General features: G+C 42.6%; 1 protein-coding gene across 2 annotated transcripts; it reads left to right on the forward strand.

Annotated features, from left to right (window-relative positions):
• The first annotated feature begins 2,506 nt into the window (after positions 1-2,506).
• On the forward strand, positions 2,507-21,089 carry postna (periostin, osteoblast specific factor a). 2 transcript variants are annotated; one of them, XM_041951665.1, is made up of 23 exons: positions 2,507-2,781; positions 3,459-3,557; positions 7,923-7,987; positions 8,100-8,257; positions 8,336-8,500; positions 8,608-8,754; positions 8,852-8,993; positions 9,999-10,211; positions 10,331-10,465; positions 10,609-10,757; positions 11,524-11,660; positions 12,683-12,813; positions 12,976-13,106; positions 14,262-14,364; positions 14,460-14,527; positions 14,615-14,660; positions 14,749-14,784; positions 17,059-17,478; positions 17,568-17,603; positions 19,642-19,686; positions 19,928-20,014; positions 20,162-20,197; positions 20,489-21,089. In XM_041951665.1, the coding sequence occupies exons 1-23, from the start codon at positions 2,663-2,665 to the stop codon at positions 20,542-20,544; spliced, it is 2,724 nt and encodes a 907-aa protein (XP_041807599.1). In that variant the 5' UTR covers positions 2,507-2,662; the 3' UTR covers positions 20,545-21,089. The 2 variants fall into 2 exon arrangements, with proteins under 2 accessions (XP_041807599.1, XP_041807600.1); XM_041951666.1 differs by lacking the exon at positions 19,642-19,686.
• Positions 21,090-22,348: the final 1,259 nt, after the last annotated feature.

Raw genomic sequence — 22,348 nt, forward strand, 5'->3', positions numbered from 1 at the left:
AAGAAGAAGAAGAGCAAGTAAAGCCCAGCAGAAGTCTTTGGTGCCAACAACTTTATAGAACTGCCTCTGTGTTTAAACCAAAACTCTGTTCAAAAACTGATCATCAAAGCAAAATTGCATCAACCGCCTGGATTGTTCTCCCGTTTTTGTTTTCTCTGAATTGTTTTCTGTCACTGTCCCGTCCGTCCATCTCGGTGGCCTGTAATTCCTATCAGCGAACAAGCGATCAAGCAAGTGAAAAAGAGATGAAATATTCAACAGATGATGAAACTGAGCTCCAAGTGTGATCAAAAGGCTGCGTTGAAATGCTCCTGGGTTTGTGATGGATCTCCCAGCACTACACCAGGCGCTAACAGATGAAAAACGCATGAACAGAAAGCGCTCAAGCTACCTTTTATGAATTCTCACACTCACACATTTTAAACCTAGACCTCAGTCAGAAATATTTGTATTACGTAAGACTACATATTATTAATCATTGAATTACGACTGAACTGCCATATTTCTCTTTCACACTTAATCATGAATCTGAGTCATTTAAAATCCTCCAACGACAGCCTTAAATACCTAAAATACACGACATTTTTAAATTTAGAGTGCATGTGATTGAAAATTTCTTGTTTTATAAAGAATAGGATGAATTCCAGGAATTCAGGGCATCAGTTTTGTCCCACAGATACAGACAAGTGACCGCCATCTGCTTAACGGATAAATATTCACTGGTCATTGTGAAACAAAACAGCCAATCGAAACTTTTGGTTTTCCTTGCTGATTCATGTGTTGACACATCCAAGCTAACAGAGGCCTCACACCAGACTGTACTGACAGGCCTTTTCCACTAGGGGGAGATGTCATGATAGCATGGAGTTCCTCTCACCTCCTCTCTGCCAATATCTCTCATGATCTGACATCCAAAGAAACCACCTGCAGCCCATTAAGGGAGTGTGGTGCCGTCCTTCTGGCAACAACAGGATCTTAAAGGTTTGTTTTAGTGGATAGAAAGCTGACAGATCACAGACAAATAGAACTGAGGCATTCAATTTACTTGTGTAATTAAAGTGAAAATCCATTATGCACTGTGGGTGTTTAAGAGTCTGTGTGTGTCCATGCATGAATTGTCTTAGAGGAGCCTTAAGCAGCGGTGGGAACATGAAGGAAATCAATGACTGATAAGGCTTGAATTACTGTAAATTGCAGGCTGGGCTGAATATGTGAACAGAATATGCTGAGATAGCGTCATAGACAGGAAGCTGGCAGGAAGCCCCCCCTCCAAAGGGAGGGGGCTCCTGCATGCTGCTGTCCTCACTGGTAACAGAGAGGTCACACGAGTTCATCAAGAGTGAGTAAATCTTGGTTGTGCTGTGATTTCATTATTCTGCCGATCACACACTATTTATCATTTATGAACAGGAATCTCATTTAGCTCTGTTTTACTGCATCATATGGAAATGCATTTACCCATACCTGGGTCACATTTGTGGAGGTAAAACCATCAGATTTAGCCTTTTAAATCCAATAATGAACATCACCACGGGAGTGCTGACCTTCATGTCTCCGCTTCAGAAGCATACCTGCTCACAAGTCAAGACCGTACATGACTGCGTTTCGTGATGGATTCTCCCTTTGAAGCCGTATCAGATCTGGCTTCAGCAGGGGAGACGCAGCCAGCTGTAGGGAGAAGTTAGGGCCGGGGGAAGAGCTGAGCTGATGAGCGATGAACATGACAGCAGGGAGGATGATGGGAAGAGAGGAGCTGGAGCACAAACGCGGAGTTCAGGGGAGGACAGGCTGGTGGAAATGATGAATCCAAGTCGTAAAAGTAACAAGGAGAAAAGTGGTATCCCATGGGATGGATGGTAAAAATACAGTCAGGCTTCTGTCAAGCAAAGTGTAAACCTATTATGTACACAGATTCATCACCATGGCTCTTTGAGTTTGATTTACAGGCTTACTCCCAGCCCTATTAAAATCATTTCTTTCAATTTAACTCTTAAATTTTGCTGCCAAATGTCCCAAGGACACATATTAGATGTGTGTTTACCACCTGTGTGTGTGTGTGTGCTTAGGCGTGAATGTGAAATAGACTGACTTCTAATCAGTCACTATTAATCTTTATTCCTTCACATGAATTTACTTGTTTCTTTTTTGTGCATATTTCAGCCACCGTGGGAGGTGCAAGTGTGTTCTCCTCTTAAAATACTCACAAACTTAAAGGCACAGTAGCCAAACCGTCAATTTCAAGCGCAGAGCAACGTAAAGTTGGAGCTGCAGGGTGTCCTCGGTGCTCTGGGATGTGATGGTGGTAAAGAAATGCATGAGAAATCCATGTGAAACAGCACGAGGGAGGGGGAGACAATAAGCTCATGCTGGAGTCAGAGTTGGAGGCAGGATTTTGACTGGGAGAGGAGAGAAGGGTGTGTGAGGGTGAGAGCAGGACGTAATGGTATGGACAAGGCAGTGAGGGAGTAAAAAGAGAGTGGGTGGGTGAGGGTGTGTGCTAGAGAGAGAGACTTGTTGGTATAAAAGCTCCCTCTCTCACTCGCACTCCCATATCTCCTGTGTATTTTTTTGGGGGGGGTGTGCATGCGTGTGTGCGCACGTGTGTGTTTAAAAGACAAGAGGAGTGTGCCCTTGCAGTACAGAGGACCGATATCTCCCCAGGATGCATCAGCTGCTTGTGGTGGCCTCAGTGCTGGTGGCACTCTGCTCTCTAGGGAGCGTGGATTCTTCAGCCTACGACAAGATAGTCACCCACAGTCGCATACGGGCGAGGAAGGAAGGGTAAGGAGGTTGGAGGAGGGAAGAGATGACACATGCAGAATTGTAACAGTTATTGACTACTTTGTTTTTCATTTATCATATAAATGGTGATTTTAAAAATCCTGACTTGCATCTGTCTGCAGCTGTGACAACATAAATTGCATGATTAGTAAGAAGAAGACAGATGTGTCCCTTTGTGAAGTGCTTTGTAGGTCAGGTTTTGTGTTTGCGCTACTTTTTAAGGTGTTTTTAAATCAAACAAAATCACTCCATCATGGTTTGAGAAGCAGGTCAGGCACATTGATGACAATATTGATTCAAGCCATAATGGAAAATTCAATAGTGTCTCTCACATTCGTTCACTCCTCTGCTGTAAATGATGTGCCCAATTTGGTGTTTGAAATCAATTGCTATTTTTCCTTTAAGTTTCAGGGCGTTTGTTTCTTTCTGAAATGAACTATGGATTGTTGTGTATTCTTGTGTAAATGATGTTTTTCTTCACCTGCATGCACCCCTCCCTGTGTCATACCTGCACTCCACAACCCTCCCCTCCCCTGCTCTCATCCTTATTCCTTCTTCACCTGACCCGTCTGTCTCTCCTCCCATCCTCCACCCTCACACACATCTCGCCTCACCTGCCCTCCCTCCCACGTCTGCTTCTCACTTTCTTTGTCACACCCTCCTCCCTCCTCTCACAGACCCAATGTGTGCGCTCTGCAGCAGGTCCTCGGGACTAAAAAGAAGTACTTCAGCACATGCAGGAACTGGTACAAAGGCTCCATCTGCGGCAAGAAGGCGTAAGTCTTTAGCAAAAGGTTGAATGGATTTCTGATCATTGAAAATTTTACCCAAAGTGCAAATCACCCCTAGCACCCCCCACTCATCCCGGCAGCGGTATTTCAGGATTTTCTAACAAGTCAGATTAACTTCAAGTACTTGAAGCGCCTGTCTGTGTACGTGTTCAAGAATTTTACCTCTGAACTGACCTTTTTAATTTTGGTTCAAATGGCAGAGGTCAGCTCTGTATGGACCCCAGTTTTCTGGACCCTCAGGCTCCTTCCGTCTGGAGTCACCTGAGCATGTAGCTGTTTCACTTTCTTCTTTAAGGTTAAAGATGGCTCTTTAAGGATTTTGAGCTTTAGCTGAATATACAAAAGCGTTTTCCTTTACAACTGAATTTCATGCCCTAGGTGTCCTACGCATAGAATCTTTGTATATACAGTTTAACTATCTCCCTTTGTCCTCATCCACCCCTCCCCTCCTCTCAAGTCTGGGCATGCTGTGTAGCCTGCAGGCCTGGGCTTCACTCTGTTGTACACTTGCAGATGTTGTAAACTCTTCTCAACAGTGATTGACGCCCCACTTCCTCTCCAACGCGTTTTAGGTATATGCTTTTAGTGTGCATTTGGGGCGGAATGGAGCAGCTCTAGTTTCACCAGATCTGGGCTCCTGGCGTGCATGATTGGTTCTTGATTTGTGCCTCTAAGATGACTTTAATGGTGCTGGTTTAAGCGGAGAGTTTTCTGTCCCACGGTGGGAGTGCTGGCTCTTTCAGGATTCAGTGATAAACTACAAACAATAGTTTTTGGGTTGAACAAATGTTGGATTAGCAGCCAATGAATTGAATGCATTAATGTGTTTTTGGACTCCTGCTGGACATTTAATATCAGAGGGCGTGCTGTTGATGGATTTGACTCTGTGTAATATTGTTTGGTGACATGATGTGCAGAATGAGTAGACAGTAGAGTGAAAATGTGAAATTAAGCTGCTGACGCACCGATGGAGTGTAAGGCTCAGCTGGAGGTGTTTGCTGCCTTGTAGGTGACTGAAGTGTAGTGGGAGATTTAAAAAAAAAAAAAAAAAAACTGCACACGTGTGCATGCAAGAACACACATGCGTACACACCTTCTCTTTGTAATGCAGCAGTAACACCTGCTGCTGTGTCAGGATAAGCCTGGAAATGAGAGAGAATGGATAAAAGAGTGAGTGAGGCCAGAGGTGAGTCATTTTCTCCCGGCACAGTACAGCGATGGATTATACTGAGATAAGATTACATGGAGACACCCAGCAATTACCAAACAAACAAAAAAAAAAGATAAACAAGATAATAGAACATGAGAGCCCATAGCAGGAAGGTCGTGAGGGTTTCTGAGGTAGAAAACAAGTTTAACTGTTTTTGTCCCTTGGACTGCGAAAATATGATAAGGATACCTCTCCTTTTACAAATCCCATTAAATTGTTCACTTGATAAAATATTTTTTTCTTTCCTTCAAAGCTTCACAGCAGGTTAAAATAGGTTTAAGTTTAAATAAAACTGAAATGATTAATGAATGACATTTTCTGCCGTCAAAAAACTTCCAACAAACAAGCAAAATCTTAATGTGAAGAAAACAGAAATGATCCGCATTTCACAGTTTTCTGTCAAGCAAACAAAACTTATAATAATGGTTTAATATAATATAAGTATAATAATGATAATGTGAAAAAAATCCAATAGAAACAGACAAAAAAAAAACCCCACAAAGCTTGCCTTTGTGTCTCCCTCTTGTCTGTTGTCACAGTGGGGACATTGTTCAGCAGCAGTGAAGGAAACCCACCCAGCTGTGGTTATGTCTGAGTTGTATTCGATGCTGATGAGAGATTAGGAAACGGTGGTTAAGTCTACAGTGTGGTGTGCAAGCTATGCGGGTGTTTAGACAAGCTTTGCGGGTGCAGCGGTTGAAGCAATACCTGGACTGAATCTTTTAGAAGCCGCTATTACAAACAACAAATTATGATGATGTGCATTCGGCCTGCACCGTCTTCTCCTAATTATCTACTCTGGAGTTAAATGATGCCGCGAGGACTTCTTAATGCCTCCATTTCCGTGAAGATCTCTCGAGGAGATGTTGCCGGAGGTTCAGGTGGAAGCAATTTGCTTTAAAACGATGTGCTGTAGGTGAAGAGGGTGCAGAAAACAAGGGCTTAAAATCAGTTTATCTGTAGTTAATGTCAGAGAAGTGGTGAAGCATTGGCATTCATTTTTACAGCAAGTCCATTCCTGTGTGTAGAAAGCAAATGTTGGCACAGTGTTCAGGAAGCCACTGGCACTGAATTAAAAAATACACTTGATGAGGACACAGGAGAGACTGTTGATTATTGATTACATAACAGGAAACAACTGTAATGCTTTTATCTGATGCCAGACAACCCCACCTAGCGTTTATGTGTGAGTACAGTATGTGTGTGTGTGTGTGTGTGTGTGTGTGTGTGTGTGTGTGTGTGTGTGTGTGTGTGTGTGTGTGTGTGTGCACTCCTGGCCTGGCCTGTGTTTGCACATCTGCTCATCTGGAAGCCACATTGAGCTGGTTCATGCAGTGACACTGCCAGAGGCCTGGTTGCAGAGCGCTGGCAGTCTCTGGTCTGCACTGCATCTATTATCCTGTCAGAGCACAGCCGGGGTGCTGTGACTTCATGCCTTCCTGACGGCCAGCTGTGCACGGATATGTGTTTATTTTACATCACAACAATTAGTGCTAATGCAGAGAATGGGCACTATGACCGACATGCTTATGCGCGCAAAAATAGCAGCTTCACAACAGCATCAACACAAGCATTTCTATAAACACACAAATACTGATTGAAGTGGATTAGAGAGGGATGGCCAAAACATGTGAGTCATTTCAGGGAGTTTAGGGAAGAAAGTGAGTGATGTTGGTTTTATTAGTTTGTGTGTGTGTGTGTGTGTGTGTGTGTGTGTGTGTATGTGTGTGTGTGTGTGTGTGTGTGAAGTGGGTTATGAAGGGAGTGGCTTTTCTTGCATAATATATCACTACTGCTCGTTTCTGACAGGAAAGCAAACAGTTATTTGTTTTGGACGCGGACGCAGAGTTCACACAGAAACACAGTATTCATGGGAAAACGGAAACCCTAAAACTCGTCCCCGTATGCAGCGGATGTGTAACGAGCCCCGCGCAGACCTCTCTAAGCAAACCTCTTCAGCAAACAAACCGAGAGCTCAAACATGAACCCGTGAAGTGCTTCAGGTTGAACCCCGATTAAACTCATTCCAGCCTCCAAGGACTCGGTTTCTCTGGCAGATCATTGTCGAGCGTCCAGTGTTGACTCGCTGTGCATCTTGGAAGACATGCTTTAGCTTGGGATGACTCCCAATCAAATCTCTGCCTTCGTTGCCGCCTGTGGTTCATCTGCAATAAAGTTCTACCTGAAAAACAGAATTAATGCAGGGGGGGGCTGGGGGCAGCAGACGGCCCTGTCTGGTTTTCATGCTAACGCACTTAAAGTATCATGATGAATATATACTGCAAAGCTCTGATTTCCTGAGGAATGTGGTCGCCGTGACTCTCCATAAAGTTTCTGAGACTACACTGTTGGATTTGATTAATGTGACAGCCTGCAGGAATACTCTTTACATATTTTATTCAGCAATCACTCTGAGGCGAGATAAAAACAGTTAGAGAATGTTTATCTCGAGGCTCGCTAGCTGATCTTTTTCATTTGCTGGCTTTATTGCTGTTGCATGAGATATTGGAAATGATGTTGGCTGACTCACTTGATCAAGTGTCTCGAATGGGCTAGTCTTTCTTTCTGAGTCCAGTCCAGCTCCTCTCCATGATTGGCCTGCTGGGAGCTGTGCGCTCCGTGCCAGTTTTCTTGTGGAAGCGTTTAATGTGCCACTTTCATGTTAATGGTGTTTTTTCTCATCTTTTTTTATTCCCCCTGACGTGCTTGCTTTTTTTGGATGGTTTGCCATCACTTCTTCTGCTCTGACTTTCAAACGTGCTTTGCCCAATTATGGATTTGTTATTTGGTGAGTAAGCTCCCCTCTTTATTCTCCTGTCTCAAATGTCATCACTGTTTTGAGTCCAAGAGCTCGTCACACTCTCCATCACTGAGGTTGTGTTTTCTCCTCTCAGATGTTAATTCTGCTTAGTTGCTCGGCAAGCTTCTTTTGTTTCCTCATTCGCATTACATACATATTGCATCTTGCCATGTTTTATTTTGCTTTTGCAAAAACTGGGAATCATCAACGTGCAGCTCATTGACTGTATGTCCTCCAACACCATGAAATTATTCATTTTACATTATCCCTGATTATCAATAATTCATGTTTTTCTTGAGCAGCAAATATACTAATATACATTTTATTTCATTTTTGGAAGCGTGGTCCTTTATGAGTGCTGTCCTGGGTACATGAAGCTGGAGGGCATGAGAGGATGCCCTGCAGGTAGGTGGCTCCCATCACTATCTATCTGGTCTTTTATTATTCTTATTATCCAGTGTGCAAAATTTCTATTAATTGGTACCATTCAACTTGTCTGTTTCTGCTTCCCCCCCAGTGGCTCCCATTGATAATGTTTACGGTACGCTGGGGCTCGTAAAGTCTACAGCCACACAGCAATACGCTGACATGTCAAAGCTGAGAGAGGAAATTGAAGGCAAAGGCTCCTTCACCATGTTTGCACCAAGCAATGAAGCCTGGGATCTGCTGGACCCTGTAAGCAGACAGGAAATATAAATGAATACAATCACTGACACACTAACTGCCCTTTAACTAATGTTGTGGTTTTCCCAGAGTGTACGTTCTGCTCTGGAGAGCAACGTAAACATCGAGCTGTACAACGCTCTTCACTTCCACATGGTGAACCGCCGTCTTCTGACCAAAGACCTGAAGAATGACATGACTGTCACCTCCATGTACAACGACCTGGGGCTCTACATAAACCACTACTCAAATGGGGTCGGTTTACCCACACAACACTGCATGAATCCATGACCGAATAGTGTCTGTAAAAAGACGTCTGACCTGAATGACTTGGCTCATTACAAACCTTCCTCTCTGTGAAGATCGTGACAGTGAACTGTGCCAGGATCATCCATGGTAACCAAGTGGCCACAAACGGCGTGGTGCATGTCATTGATCGGGTCATCAGCGCCGTGGGCAACACCATCAAGGAAGTCCTGGATGTCAACGATGATCTCTCCTCCTTCAGTGTATGCAAAACGCTCAACACAATGTGCTTGAAGTGGAACGCGTGTAAACATACTGATAAACTGGTTTAAAAATAATATTCATTGATTTGTTACTCAGGCTGCGGTGTTGGCTGCTGGCATGATGGACAAGCTGGACCAGCCTGGCCACTATACTCTGTTTGCCCCCACTGATGAAGCCTTTGACAGACTGACTCCAGGTTATCTGGAGCGCATCATGGAAGATAAGGATGTTATTGCAGGTACATTGTACATGTGATACACTAAAGATAATATAATCTACTAGCATGCCATGTTGTCATTGGTTTTGCTATGCAGAGGTTTAGAGCACTTGCAGTAAATATCTTTAGCCATGATGGCCTTCTCATTGTTCTCAGTGAGATCAGATTGCTGTCCTCCCCGACAAAACCTGCGAGTGAGTAAATTGAGGTGGTGGCAAATCAGCCCCAGACTCCCTAAAAAAAATCAACATTTTGTGAGTTATTGAATTGGGGGAAACTTTTATAAACTATGTGAAACACTATCTACAACAAATTCTTAATTATTTTTCCCTAACCCTAACCCTAACCCATTCATACCCATCAAATAAAGGAGCGGGTACACACTCACACACACAAGCATGTCCACAAACCACACAATGAAAGTGGGAAATTCTAGTCTCCACAGTGGCAGCTTATCTGCTTATTTGCTGAGTCACCGACCCACAAGGAGCCTCTATAAGCATGCAGCCAGTTTGCGGTGTCCTCTGCGACCGGCTCCCTCTGGGAACACGGTATGACCTCAGATAAATTCTCAGACACTTGGCAAACAGGCTTTGCTGACCAACCATGTTAGAACATCTTCCAAAGTAAAGATGATATGGAGCCTTGATTCAACAAGGGAAGGCCGCAGAGTAATTTGGCCCACAGTGCGGCACTAATTGTACTTGAGTTTTTGTGGGTTTGGAAGGGTTTTTACTGTTGTCATTGCATTGCTGTAGCAGACCACATTTGCTTGCCTAATTTGACAGTTGGCCTCAGTCGGAGGTGTAATTCCATATGTCAATATTGAGAGAAGTGCGTAAATATTTCTAAAAGAGCTGAGAGACTATGCATTCGTGTCCGTGTGTGTTCGTGTATTGAGTAATGATCCTGACTGTGTACTGCGTAACCAGATTACAAAAATAACTACAGGCAAGTCTATAAACATGCAAAATCTGATCACTGAATTTGTCTACTTCTCTCTCACACTTTGACCCTCCTACTCAGCCCTGGTGAACTACCACCTGCTGAACAGCGTCCAGTGTTCAGAGGCCATCATGGCGGGGTCAGTGTATGAGACCGCAGAGGGCAGCACCATAGAGATCGGCTGCGACGGAGACAGTCTGACGGTGAACGGCATCAAGATGGTGCTGAAGAAGGACATCGTCACCACCAACGGCGTCATCCACCTCATTGACCAGGTGCTCATCCCTGACTCAGGTAAAACACATTTTGATTTTCAATCCAACTTCTCCCTCAGGGAGACTTGTTCAAATTATGTGGATATATCGTTTATCTGTGATGACCATCATGTCATGTTTATCGTATCGTTATATCAGCCAAGGAAGGGATGGACCTGATGGGAAGCTCCCAGAGCACTTTCAGCGACATGGTGTCCGAACTAGGCTTAGCTGCTGCCATGGGTCCAAAGACAGAGTACACACTGCTTGCTCCTGTCAACGCTGCCTTCACTAGTGAGTTGATCTCCAGAAACGTTCTTGTTGCCTTTTCACTCCTTTTTTTGACTTTTAAAGACACACCCAGAAATGTTTTATCAGGACCGGCATCTCTGATTACCCAAGTCATCTCAAATCTGTAACTTTTCTCTGTTTATCAGACGAAGTGATGACAACAGAGCAGAGCCGTCTGAGGACCATCTTGGAAAACCACATCTTGAAACTGAAAATAACACTGAGCGAGCTCTACAACGGACAGCTGCTGGAAACGCTGGCTGGCAAACTGCTCCGAGTCTTCATTTACCGCACTGTGAGAACTCTGTGTGTGTTTGTGTGTGTATTGTTGCACCAGAGAGTCAAACAGCGTCAGGAAGGAATGGGAAAGAAAGATAAGTGTCGGCTTCCATCGTGGAAATCTGAAAGCCATTACTGGGCTCCTTACCAAGTGTTAACATGATTTTGCTGTATTTCAACTGTAAACAAACGCCATAAAACAGCTAATTAGTCCAGCTCTTGGCAGATGAAGTGTGTTTCTGCTCTGGCGGTTCAGATATTAGAAGCAGCTGCTTTAATTTGTTGAAAGAAATTCTTCTTTTTGATTGACTGCAATTAAATGGGACAGTGAGACGAGCTAAGCTTAAGAGTTTCCAGATTTTTACAGTGACTTTTTTAGATAGATAGATAAGACTTTATTAATCTCACAGTGGAGAAATTCACTCTTACAGAAGCTCTTCAGAACACACAAGGGGGGGATGCAAACAGCAAATGGAGGTGCAAATAAGAACAATAGGATCAATAAAGTGCAAAATAAGAACAAACGGAGCAATAAGTTACAACTGTGCAAACCAAAAAAACAAAATGTAAAAAATGTAAAAAAAATAAATAAATAAAATAAAGGAAATAAGGTATCCTATGTACAGTAAGTTTAAGAAATATATATATGTATATAGAAAGTGTCTAGAAAGTGTCTTTTTCCCAGCAGTAGTGAATTTGGATGTTTGGATGTTTGTAATCTAATGAATAATGAATAATTTAGACCTCTAACCCTGCTCTCTTAATATTGTGCCTTGCTTTAGGCTGTGTGCATAGAAAATTCATGTATGGTGCGTGGCAGTAAAGAGGGAAGCAATGGTGCCCTCCACGTTATGAAGTCCCTCATCAAACCTGCAGAGAAAACAATATACGAGCTCCTGATTGCTGACGGACGATTCAAGTAAGAACTACTTCTTCTGCTGAGCTTCTCTTCTCTTATATTCATTATCAGTCAGACCAGATATAGTGATGTTTTTTTGTGGTCCAGTTCTAGTCACTCACTGTGTTGACTGATCAACAAAGATAATCTCGGGAAATATCCTGTAGTTTGGTCTCAAGTTTCCACTTGAGACCACAGTGGCCACTGTGGAGTAAAAGTTACGTAGCCTTGCCTTAAGGTGATTGATGCGTTAGTACAGCATGTGATTTTCCACATTATAAAATGGCATATGTATCTGATGCATGGAAAAAAAAGTCGACACATGATTTAAAATACATATATAAACATCTCCATATACACTTAAAGTGACATGGGTACTCATTTTTGTATGGCAGTTTGCCACACCCACATCACAACGGAGAAATATCGCATTACATAAGGTTTGAGCTGGGATTAAGTACAACAGCGTCACGAGATCCAACACAGGAAAAGTGAGATCGAAATTGAGTTGTGGTGTGAAGAGAACGTTACCGTCTTCACAATAAAAGTGTTATCGGCAGCGCTTGGCCGTGCACATTTCACAGTTTCTGGCTCTGTGGCAGATATTGGCACCAGCAGAGGCTGATGATGAATAATTCAGGAGGCAGATGTGTGACTCAGTGGGACCACACAGTGTAACAAAGTGTAACACAAATCCCAGCCCGAACTCCCTCGTATCACATCGCCAAAACCATAATCCCCCTGTCTAAAGTGAGCAACACATGAGCGGTTTTTGGTCCAAATGTGACATATACTGTTATACGGTCTCTTCACAGCACAGAACTCAATGGCTGCCCCAAAATGTCTGCATTTTGTTTTTTATTTCTGCTTCTGTGGATTGTACAACATAATCGACACTATCATTTCCATGAGCCCCAGAGTGTGCAAATTGCCTCCACATTGCTCTCAAGTTTAGGCTTCATTTCACTCCCACAGTGCTCTATGTCGCTTCTGTGAACTGATGACTTTCTTGTTTCCTTTCTTTCATTTCATCTGAAATGCAGGATTTTCCTGTCGCTGATGGAGACAGCAGGTCTGACTGATCTGCTGAAGCAGGAAGGCTCCTACACCATCTTTGCACCAACTGACGATGCCTTTGATGGTCTCAGTAAAGAGGACTTTGCTCTGCTCAAAAGTGAGTTCTCCACTTAAATGAACACATATCCACATCCTTTCATCACATCTCCCTCTTGAAGACTTTAAAGTTATATAATGCAGGGATGTGGCAAGGAAAATAAGAATGCTAGCTCTCCTCTACAGTCTGAAAACCATGTCGGCCTTGTGTTGTCACTGACAGGTGATCTGAATGCTCTGAGGATCATTCTGCTGTACCACTTCAGCAATGGCGTCTTCATCAATGGAGGATTAGAGGGAGGAGTAACCAATCTGCTCAAAACACTCCAGGGCAACAACCTGCAAGTTATGTCTGTACGTAACAATCAGCCATCAGTTCATTTGTGTCCTCAGAATCAAAGACGCGGGACTAATCTCTCTGCTATTCGATGTTTGTGCATCCATGATTATACCCCACAGCCTAGCTGGCCAGAGGCTAATTTTCAATTCTTGCCCACTTTTGATTGAAAAAAGGTGTTTTGGGAAAAGCAGGAAATCTCCAGTTGAAGAAGAAGCAGATGGGACAATATCCAAGGGGAGATTGTTCTTATGAGAGCATATTTATATTGTGTAATCAAGTTTTGAATGACCACACGTAAACACATTTCTTCCCCTTTTCTCTGAGCCACCATTGTAAGACTTAAACCCAATCTTTCTTCACGTTCTCATTCAAACAATAGCATCAAAGAGCCAGTGCTAATCTTTTACTTCAAAGGTGGATATTACTGGAGAAAGACCAGAACTAACAAATCCTGGCCGCCTGTCATTTCCATCAACACCCACTCTTTGCATTCACCCACCGCTCCCCACCTCCCCTTCAAATGTCCTCCACCTGCCTTTTGCCTCTGTCTGCCTTGCTCTTGCTCGTCAGTCGTCGTTTCGGCTTTATCATTTCACCCATTACCTCAATTCTGCCCTCCCTCTCCCTCCTATCGTGCTATCAGGTTATCAGCCAAGGTCTCATATCAGGCCTGCAGGACTTCCTTAATGGACACAGGAAGGTTTGTTTGACATAATTCACCCACAGAAGGGACAGTGATTCATGGAAATCTGTGGTTAGGTTTTTAAAAACTGGATTGAGGCTGAAATGTGAATGATGTGGCTCAATTTAGTGGGCGAGTGGGTGAGAGGAAGCAGAGGAAAAGGGAAATCTATCCCTTACTTACTCAGCACGTCCACCTTCGGTCACCTCCACGGAGATGATTAAATTGCAGGAAATTAATCATGAAATGGAATTCCCAGATCTCACGTCAATGGAACAGACTGCCTGGGATTCCTATTAACTCACACCTCACCTAAAAACCTCTCATGTCAAGCTATTCTTTAAAAAAGTGTAAATGTGTAAACGTCTTGCACAATTTCTGTGCTTTTTTTTACAAGGCAGTAGTTGGCTGAGCTCAAAAAATAACAATGTGTATATTGAAACCCTCGAAAAAAGGGCGCACATACATTTTTTATTGCTTGTTCCAGGTCAACAACTCTATCCACGTCAACTCTGTGGATGTGCCAGACAGTGACCTGATGGCAACAAACGGCGTGATCCACGTGGTGAAGAATGTTCTCTATCCCGCCGGTGAGAACAGCCTACATTATTATACATTCATGCAACGTGCAGTCAGGCTTGGATGCCTTATGTTATGTTCTTCTGATGGTGTATATTACTTACAGACCTTCCTGTGGGCCGCCAGGACCTCCTGGTCCTCCTGAAGAAGCTGATTAAGTACATCCAGATAAAGGTAGACAAAGAGAAAATACTCGTATACTGTCTGAATACGCATAAGTCAACGAGAGGTTTTCATTCTGTTCTGCTTTCTGTTCTTTAGTTTGTTTATGGATTTTCTTATGCTGAGATCCCTCTGACCTTCCTCAGTAAGTTTCCTGAATGCCACTATCACTGTGTGACGTCTGAATGTTATTGCACCTGCAGCAACTTAAAACTCCTTGTGTTACTTCACAGAGAGGACCATCACAACCACACATTACATTGAGACAGGTAAGGCTGCTTGACATGGTCGTACAGTAGATTTATCTTTAGTGGAGATATACGAATGCCTTTGAAACTCATTCATGTTCTTTGTTTAAAAATTAGCATCTGTTCTTAAAGTGAAATCCAACCTGCAGCCACATGCATATTACACGCATATCATTGCTCCATTCAGGCTTCTTCCATTGTCGTCCTCAAGCACCTCTGACTATCCACTCTCACTATTGCTTAAGCCCTCTTGGACCTCTTGGCATGTTTAATCAGCTCCTTTAGGGATGAGGTAATTAGGCTGTCAAAGCATAATAGGGTCAGAGACCATAGAGGACTCTTGGATGTTGTTCATTTACTTGGGCTGAGTCCAGTGCGCTTCCACACAGACGGGGAGTATGCCTTGATGTATTGGGTAACATAGGAGAGACGAAGTCCAACCCGTGCACATTACATGGAGTATAGAGCTGAAGGTCCGGACCTCCAGGGGATTTCATTTTTAGGTTGCTATAAATTTATATGATGTAATTATGATTTCTATTTTCTACTATTTTTGGCAGAATGTTAATAGTTTTCGCGCTCTAGGCCCTCGGCCTTTCATCAAACAAAAGTATGTGAAAAGGAAAAAATCACTCTTTGCTTACAAGTAGGCGTTGCTTTGTTTTATGGCCACAGAAGAAGAAAAGGATTGCTGCTGCCGAAGAGGCTCTGTCTACGTCTTCCTTAAAGGGAGGCAGAAAGTGGGAGAAAAGGAGGGATTAACAAGGATACAGAGGGCAGCTGCAGATTTATTGCACCATTTATTGCACAGTTTTTCATGAGACTGAGCAGCTCCAGTAGAAGTTTTAAAAGTACGGACACTGTGCGGTGTTACCTGCTGATATGTATTATCACACTGAATAATGAATTCTCTAGGATGTGATTCATGGGTTAACCTTCCTGAATAGGAGATGGACTCACCCTAAAGCAAACAAACAATTCCTTATCTTGATTTATATATATATTTTAAGCGTCTTCAGTCATAATGGCATTGGCCTAAATTCCAAGAAGTTCCACAGGAAGAAATAAACCTGGATATGAACAATAACCTACACATATGGTCGTAAAACCGTGCAGAATACACACTCTCATTTTTGCACAAACACAATTATAAACTACATCATTATATCATCTACGTTCATGGATGGAATAATCTATCATGCAGGTCATGTTTCATTTATAATAGTATACACTCACAAAGGAGAGCAGCCACAGTTCTAAGCATAAATGACCAAAGTCTATTAATGACTGTCTCTGACAGACAGACGCGAGTCTGGCTCTGATTACCGGACTAGGCCAGGCGTCATGGGACCTCAGGCCAAAGATTAAAAGCTCTCTGATACAAACACACATCTGTCAGCTTTCATCTATTTAGAGCTCATATGAACACTGTCACATTAAAAAGTCATCGCCCAGAAGCAGAAAATATAAAAGAAGAGAAAGAATGTCCCTGGCTGAAGTTTCTGTTGACGCTGATTCAAAGGAGGAGTTGTAGGGTTTTGCAGAGGTATCTAGCCCCATATGGGATTTCACTGACTGCAGAAAAATATGTTAAAGGATTAAGTAACATGTCACATTTTCTCATTTTCAAATCAGTAGACAATCCTTTAAGTAACAAATCTTGTACATGTTATAATATAACCATGTCTGTAATGTGATGCTTCAGACTCAATACAGAGGGGAGAATTAAATCTGTCCATAGGGTCAGCTGAGGGGGCGTAGCAGCAGCAGCTATTAAAGCCTTTTTTTTTCTGTGATGCAATCTAATGTCCTTCACACACCAGCCTGTATTTGTTCTGCATGCCTTGATAACTTCAAACTCCTTCTTGGCTTGTCTTGGAGAGAACGTGTCTGATGTCCTCCCGCATCTCTGTTTCAATTCTCTGCTAACTGCGGCTAACTGTATAGCTATGTTAGCTCAGTTAGCCGTGCAGCTAGCGGTCCTATTAGCTGACTTAGCCCTGGGGTGCCAGGAGCCAAACCGGGGAAGAAATCCACCTCTGTGTTGTATTCCCTGTCATCAACTGGCCTCTGTGAATTTTTGGGGCTTCTATTCGGTTTTGGTCCAATTGCGCTAACTGTGAGCTCCCACTCCAAGTCGACTAATAGGACCATACATTCAGCACTATTGGCCACTGTAAACAGCAATCAATACCTGCGACAAGTCCCTACCTAGCTATCTGTTTTTACAGGAGACAAATAGCACTTATTTCATGAGGACTTCTAGGGATTCATGTTACCTCTCCCTCGCTACAGTTCCTGCTATAGAAAAGGTAACAAGAGTCATCGAGACAGAGCCAACAGTCACTAAGGTCGTCATTGAGGGGGAGCCAATCATCACCAAAGTAACCAGGGTCATTGAGGGAGATCCTTCAGTCACAAAAGTAACCAGAGTCATCGAGGGAGATCCTTCGGTCACAAAAGTAACCAGGGTCATCGAGGGAGATCCTTCGGTCACAAAAGTAACCAGGGTCATCGAGGGAGATCCTTCGGTCACCAAAGTGACCAGGGTCATTGAGGGAGATCCTTCATTCACAAAAGTGACCAGGGTCATCGAAGGAGATCCTTCATTCACAAAAGTAACCAGGGTCATCGAGGGAGATCCTTCATTCACAAAAGTAACCAGGGTCATCGAGGGAGATCCTTCATTCACAAAAGTAACCAGAGTTATTGGAGGTAAGGTCCTGAAATTTTTAGAAAGTTTAAGTTATTCATATTTTGAGTGCAAATGATATGAATCTGATGGCACATTTTATTTAATGCAGGTAGAGATCGCGGAGCAGATGGACAGACGGTTACAGGTCAGTTTCCTGTATGATAGTATGATAGTGTAGATCTAAGAGCTTTCATGCAACTTCTAACAGCTGTTTTAACAAATGCATCCATGTTGACCTCAGTTGACTGAGCATCGTGTGTGTATTTCATTTCACTTTACATTTCATGTTTACTTAGTGATCATCAAGTAAGTCATCAGACACATGGTGGCACCATTCAGTGTTGTGGCCATTTATGGATGATTTGTAGATGTGATTGTTTTTTTTTTTTTTGGCTAATGCTGTTGGTTTCCAGCTGTTTCTTTAAGGCTAGCAGCTTGGCTTACCACTGATCATTCACAGACAAAACAAAAAGCCAGCTGGTTTATGTCCTGCGCTGCTTCGTTTGGCCAACTGCCAGTTGCTGCTTCAGCCTGTCTTTTCAGTTTCTCAACGTCGTGATCAGAATTAAGTATTGGCTTGTAAAATTAAGCATCTGCTGTCCATCTGACTTCATTAAAACAACAAAGAGAATCCATTTAATCATCATCAATCATCAATCATTTTCACTATTGGCTAGTTTGCCACAAATCAAAAAGGCCATGACCCACTAAAGGCAGTGACATCATGAGAAAAGCTGCTTATATGGCTTAATTATTACAAAAGACAAAGAAAAAAAAAACAAAAAAAAACCTGTATATTCACACACCGGCAACTGGACCCATCTATCCATCTACCCAAAGGCTAAGAGAACCACAACCGATCACACATGAATGTAACCCCCAATATTTTAAATCATCCTGAAGAAAGCCATTTCATTATTAAACAGGCTGACTCATGAAGTAGGCCAGTCAAAGAAAAGCAGAGCCAATAAATGTTTAGTCGGAGCAGTTATGTTGCTTCCTGGCCAACCCGTTCTCATTCCCAACTCGTCACGTATGGATGCTTGGTCAAGACCCCTTTGCAACTCTTTTTAAGACAACTGGCACCACCTTAGTGTCATGTTTCAATGTTTATGGTAGTCCAATTGACTTCTATAGACAGTCTGTCCTCACTTGGGGTGGATGCATGGGCTGACACCCAGGAGACTGCAGTTGAGTGTACCATGTGAAAACAAAAGCTGAAGGTTGATTTATTTTTTAAGTGAGGTAACATAACTTAATGTACATGAGTAATGTACATAACTGACATAGTTAGTTGACTGCGGAGTCCTGCACATGCAAAACTGACACTAGAGGGGTACTCAGAGCGTCGTGGTTTGAAGCTGAGGGCCAATGATGAGTAAGGAGTCAGAACGGGCTGTCCTGGCTGCTGTAGTGTTGGGGGAGTATCACAAATCATCTGTGATAACATGCTTAATGGACCACCGCATATGTTTCACACAGACAACACTCTGTCCCTCAGGATTATCTAGTGTATTATGACAAGCTTTGGCCGGCCACCATTCAAAACATCACAAGCTCATTCGGGTTTATGATGTTTGTTTAGCCACAGTAATGATGCTACGGAGGAAGGAGGGTGACTTTTACAGTCCATTTCCTGGCTAGGCGCACTTAGCTACATAAGCATAGGGCAAAGTTTTTGCACATGTTCTTCAAATTTCCATGGTGCACCATGATGTGGATGTCTGTCCATCTCACCACTTATTCACCTGATTTAATCTCTGTCAGTGTTCTTGCCTCTCAGGCAGGAATCCCATTTTTACCCATTCTCTGCCTAATGCAGCTGTGATGCGTATGTGTGAGCAGTGTGCAAATATAATATATAATGTAATATTTTTGGGGTGCTACAACTGCTTCACTGGTGCCTTGCAGCTTAGTTTGTGGGCTAAGAAAAAGAACTTGCTGTCTTTTTCTGAGCTGAGTGCGCCCTGCACACCTGTACTTCACACCCTGTGCATTTGTGTGCAAGCGTGTGTGTGTGTGCGCTCATGAATACTGCACATCTGTGCTTGACTTTGTGTCAGCGGTGGCGGAGGAGGTGTTTTACCGGCTGTATGTACCTGTCAGTCTGTCCATCTGTCAGTCAGTACAGTTGCTAAGTCGTTAAATGACTTTCAACACCCTTCTCCGCTGCCCGTCTGAAGGTGGATCCAGATACACCACGGAGAACGAACCTTATATCATTGAGGGTATGGTCTCCATACACAAACTCTTTATATCAAACAGGTTTCTTTCATATGTTTATGTCCTTTCCGCCTTGAAATAATCATGTGATCTGTACTCATTCATGTGCAAGACAAGTGGTTCCTTCAAGGTGGTAAAGAGAATGTCATGTCATTTTAAAGCTGATGTAACTCCATACATGATTTTGGATGTGAGGCACAAATTGTTCTGCATTTTGGATCTAATGGTTTTGTTTTGAACGCTCAGGCCCGGACTTCTCTAAGATTACCACCATCCACAGCAACCCAAACCTGATCGATGAGGAATCCGAGAGAATTACCAAAATCATTAAAGGTGAATGATCATAACTGCAGATCGGCATAGATTTCATGTAGGATGTGTGTGTGTGTGTGTGTGTGTGTGTGTGTCTGTGTGTGTGTGTGTGTGTCTGTGTGTGCGCTCATATGCATTGACTGACTGTGTCGTCTCTTCATTTTGCAGAGGGGGGTAGATTCGCTGCTGCCAGGAGAGCTCCAGGTAAGAGCATAGTTAGTCGATGACGCATTCATCTGCAGAAATGTTGGATGGGGCTAAAAAGAGTTTGCCAAAAACCACATAATCACTGCGGGAAAATATGCATTGCAAACGCCAACCATCTATCTTGATTTTCCTCTCACCCTTGCAGTATTTCCCTTTCCATTATCTTCCTTTGAGTGCCTCCACCTATTCTTCATATCATTCCTTCATGACAAGTTTTTGTGTTTTTTTTGTCCTCTTATTCACTCGAACCTCCGATTCCATCCATTAACTCTGTGTCCTCTTTTACAGCTGGAATGAGAAGGAGAGCAAGGCTGGTCAGGCGTCACCACAAGCCAAGGGAGTGAATCAAACAGGGGGGAAACACCTTCGGGCTCACCGCAGAGACTGAATGCATCTCAAGTGCTCCTGGTCGAGCACTGGAGGGTTGAGAAACTGTGGACCAATAGAGAGAGATCGAATCAGTCTAGCTATTCCTTTGTTCAAACCCCCAATAAGGATGATTGTTTACTACACCATCTGAACCATACTGTATGTGATAGGCATGATGTGTAATAGCAATGCAATGAAATTAGAATACCCTCCATGTAAGTAATGTCAGTATGAAAGGGAAACCAGAACTTTTGACGTGGGGTAGACGGTGGTTAGGTGAGATATATTCTACCACTGAGAGACTTTTCTTTAAATGTTTGCTTTTTTTTAACATGTGATGTTGTAAACAGATGGCTTGGGAAGATTTTTGTATACTTTTTATGGTGCTTGCATTCTGTACGATGGATGCATTTTATTGAATACGAAAAATGAAACAGTGTCAAACAGTGTTTTGCTACCATTAGATGCGTACTGTATCTCTGTAAATTATCACATGGTAATAAAAAATACAGTGAATTTTTATACAGTTCAGTCATTCTTTCCAGCTTACAGGACTGCTTTTGCTCCTCTAAACCGAAATGTTTCATGCTGTTGAATGTGTGTATGTCCTTGTGCAGGCAGGCTTCACCATCATAGATTTTTTTTTACCTTAAAAACAAAGTGGCAAATAAATGTGCAAATAAAATGTGCATAGTAACTTCAGAATACTAATGTATTTTCGATATTCTAATGTTACCCTTCCATATTACTACCTACATATTGCTACCTGCCTCAATGATACTGGAATCTGAGGCTGATGGCTGTTGCAGCACATTAAAAGAAACGGTGATCTTCTACCAACCCGTTTCCAAAAAAGTCAGGACCCTGTGTAAAACAGAAACAGAAATAGAATGTGATAATTTGCAAAACATTTAAACCCCATATGTTATTGAAAATAGCACAAAGACAAAGACAACAAAAGACTGAAAAAGCTAAAAGAAAACAGCTGCTGGAACAGCTCAAGGTTAATTAGGTTAACTGGCAACAGGTTAGTAACATGATTGGGTATAAAAAGAACCTCCAAAGAGGCTGAGTGTCTCTGAAGTAAAGATGGGGAGGGGTTCACAGACTTTGCCGGGAAATAATGAAACAATTTCAGAATAATGTTTCTCAACATAAAATTACAAAGAACTTGGGGAATTTAATTGTCTACAGTTCATGAAGTCAATAAAAGATTCAGAGAATCTGAAGAAATCTCTGCACACAAGGGACAAGGCTAATAACCAGTGAGTCCACTACTCTGTAGAGGACTCACTGCCTGGGCTCAAGAGCGCTTCAAGAAGTTCGGGAGACCTCGAACTGTTGAGCAACTGAAATCGTACAGCAAGCAAGAAAAACATAATATTCCACTTTCAAAATGACAGCAGTTGGTCTCCTGAGTTCCCAAACAAGTGTTGTTAATAGAAGATGTGATGCAACAGAGCGGTAAACATGACCCTGTCCAACTTTTTTGAAACGTGTTGTTGCCATCAAATTCTTAATGATGATATAATCTTCAAAAACAATGAAATTTCTCAGTTTCAACATTGATATGTTGTCTTTGTGCTATTTTCAACTGAATAGTGGTTTTTAGTGTTTTGCAAATCATCATATTCTGTTTCTATTTACATTTTACAGAGCCCAACTTTGGAAATGGGGTTGTCACATAAGTCTATTGCAGGATTTCTGTATTTACACATATAAAAACTCCTTTTAATCTTTTCTTTCGAACATTTATAGCTGAAAGTCCTAACAGCAAAG

The sequence above is a fragment of the Chelmon rostratus genome, chromosome 14, assembly GCF_017976325.1.
Source record: "Chelmon rostratus isolate fCheRos1 chromosome 14, fCheRos1.pri, whole genome shotgun sequence".
Classification (NCBI taxonomy): Eukaryota; Metazoa; Chordata; class Actinopteri; order Chaetodontiformes; family Chaetodontidae; genus Chelmon; species Chelmon rostratus.

Coding starts and splice junctions, on each gene's coding strand:
- postna (XM_041951665.1), top strand. CDS start 2,663: ATGCATCAGCTGCTTGTGGTGGCCTCAGTGCTGGTGGCACTCTGCTCT. Junction 14,528..14,614: donor TTAAGTACATCCAGATAAAG/GTAGACAAAGAG, acceptor TCTGTTCTTTAG/TTTGTTTATGGATTTTCTTA. Junction 14,661..14,748: donor GATCCCTCTGACCTTCCTCA/GTAAGTTTCCTG, acceptor GTTACTTCACAG/AGAGGACCATCACAACCACA.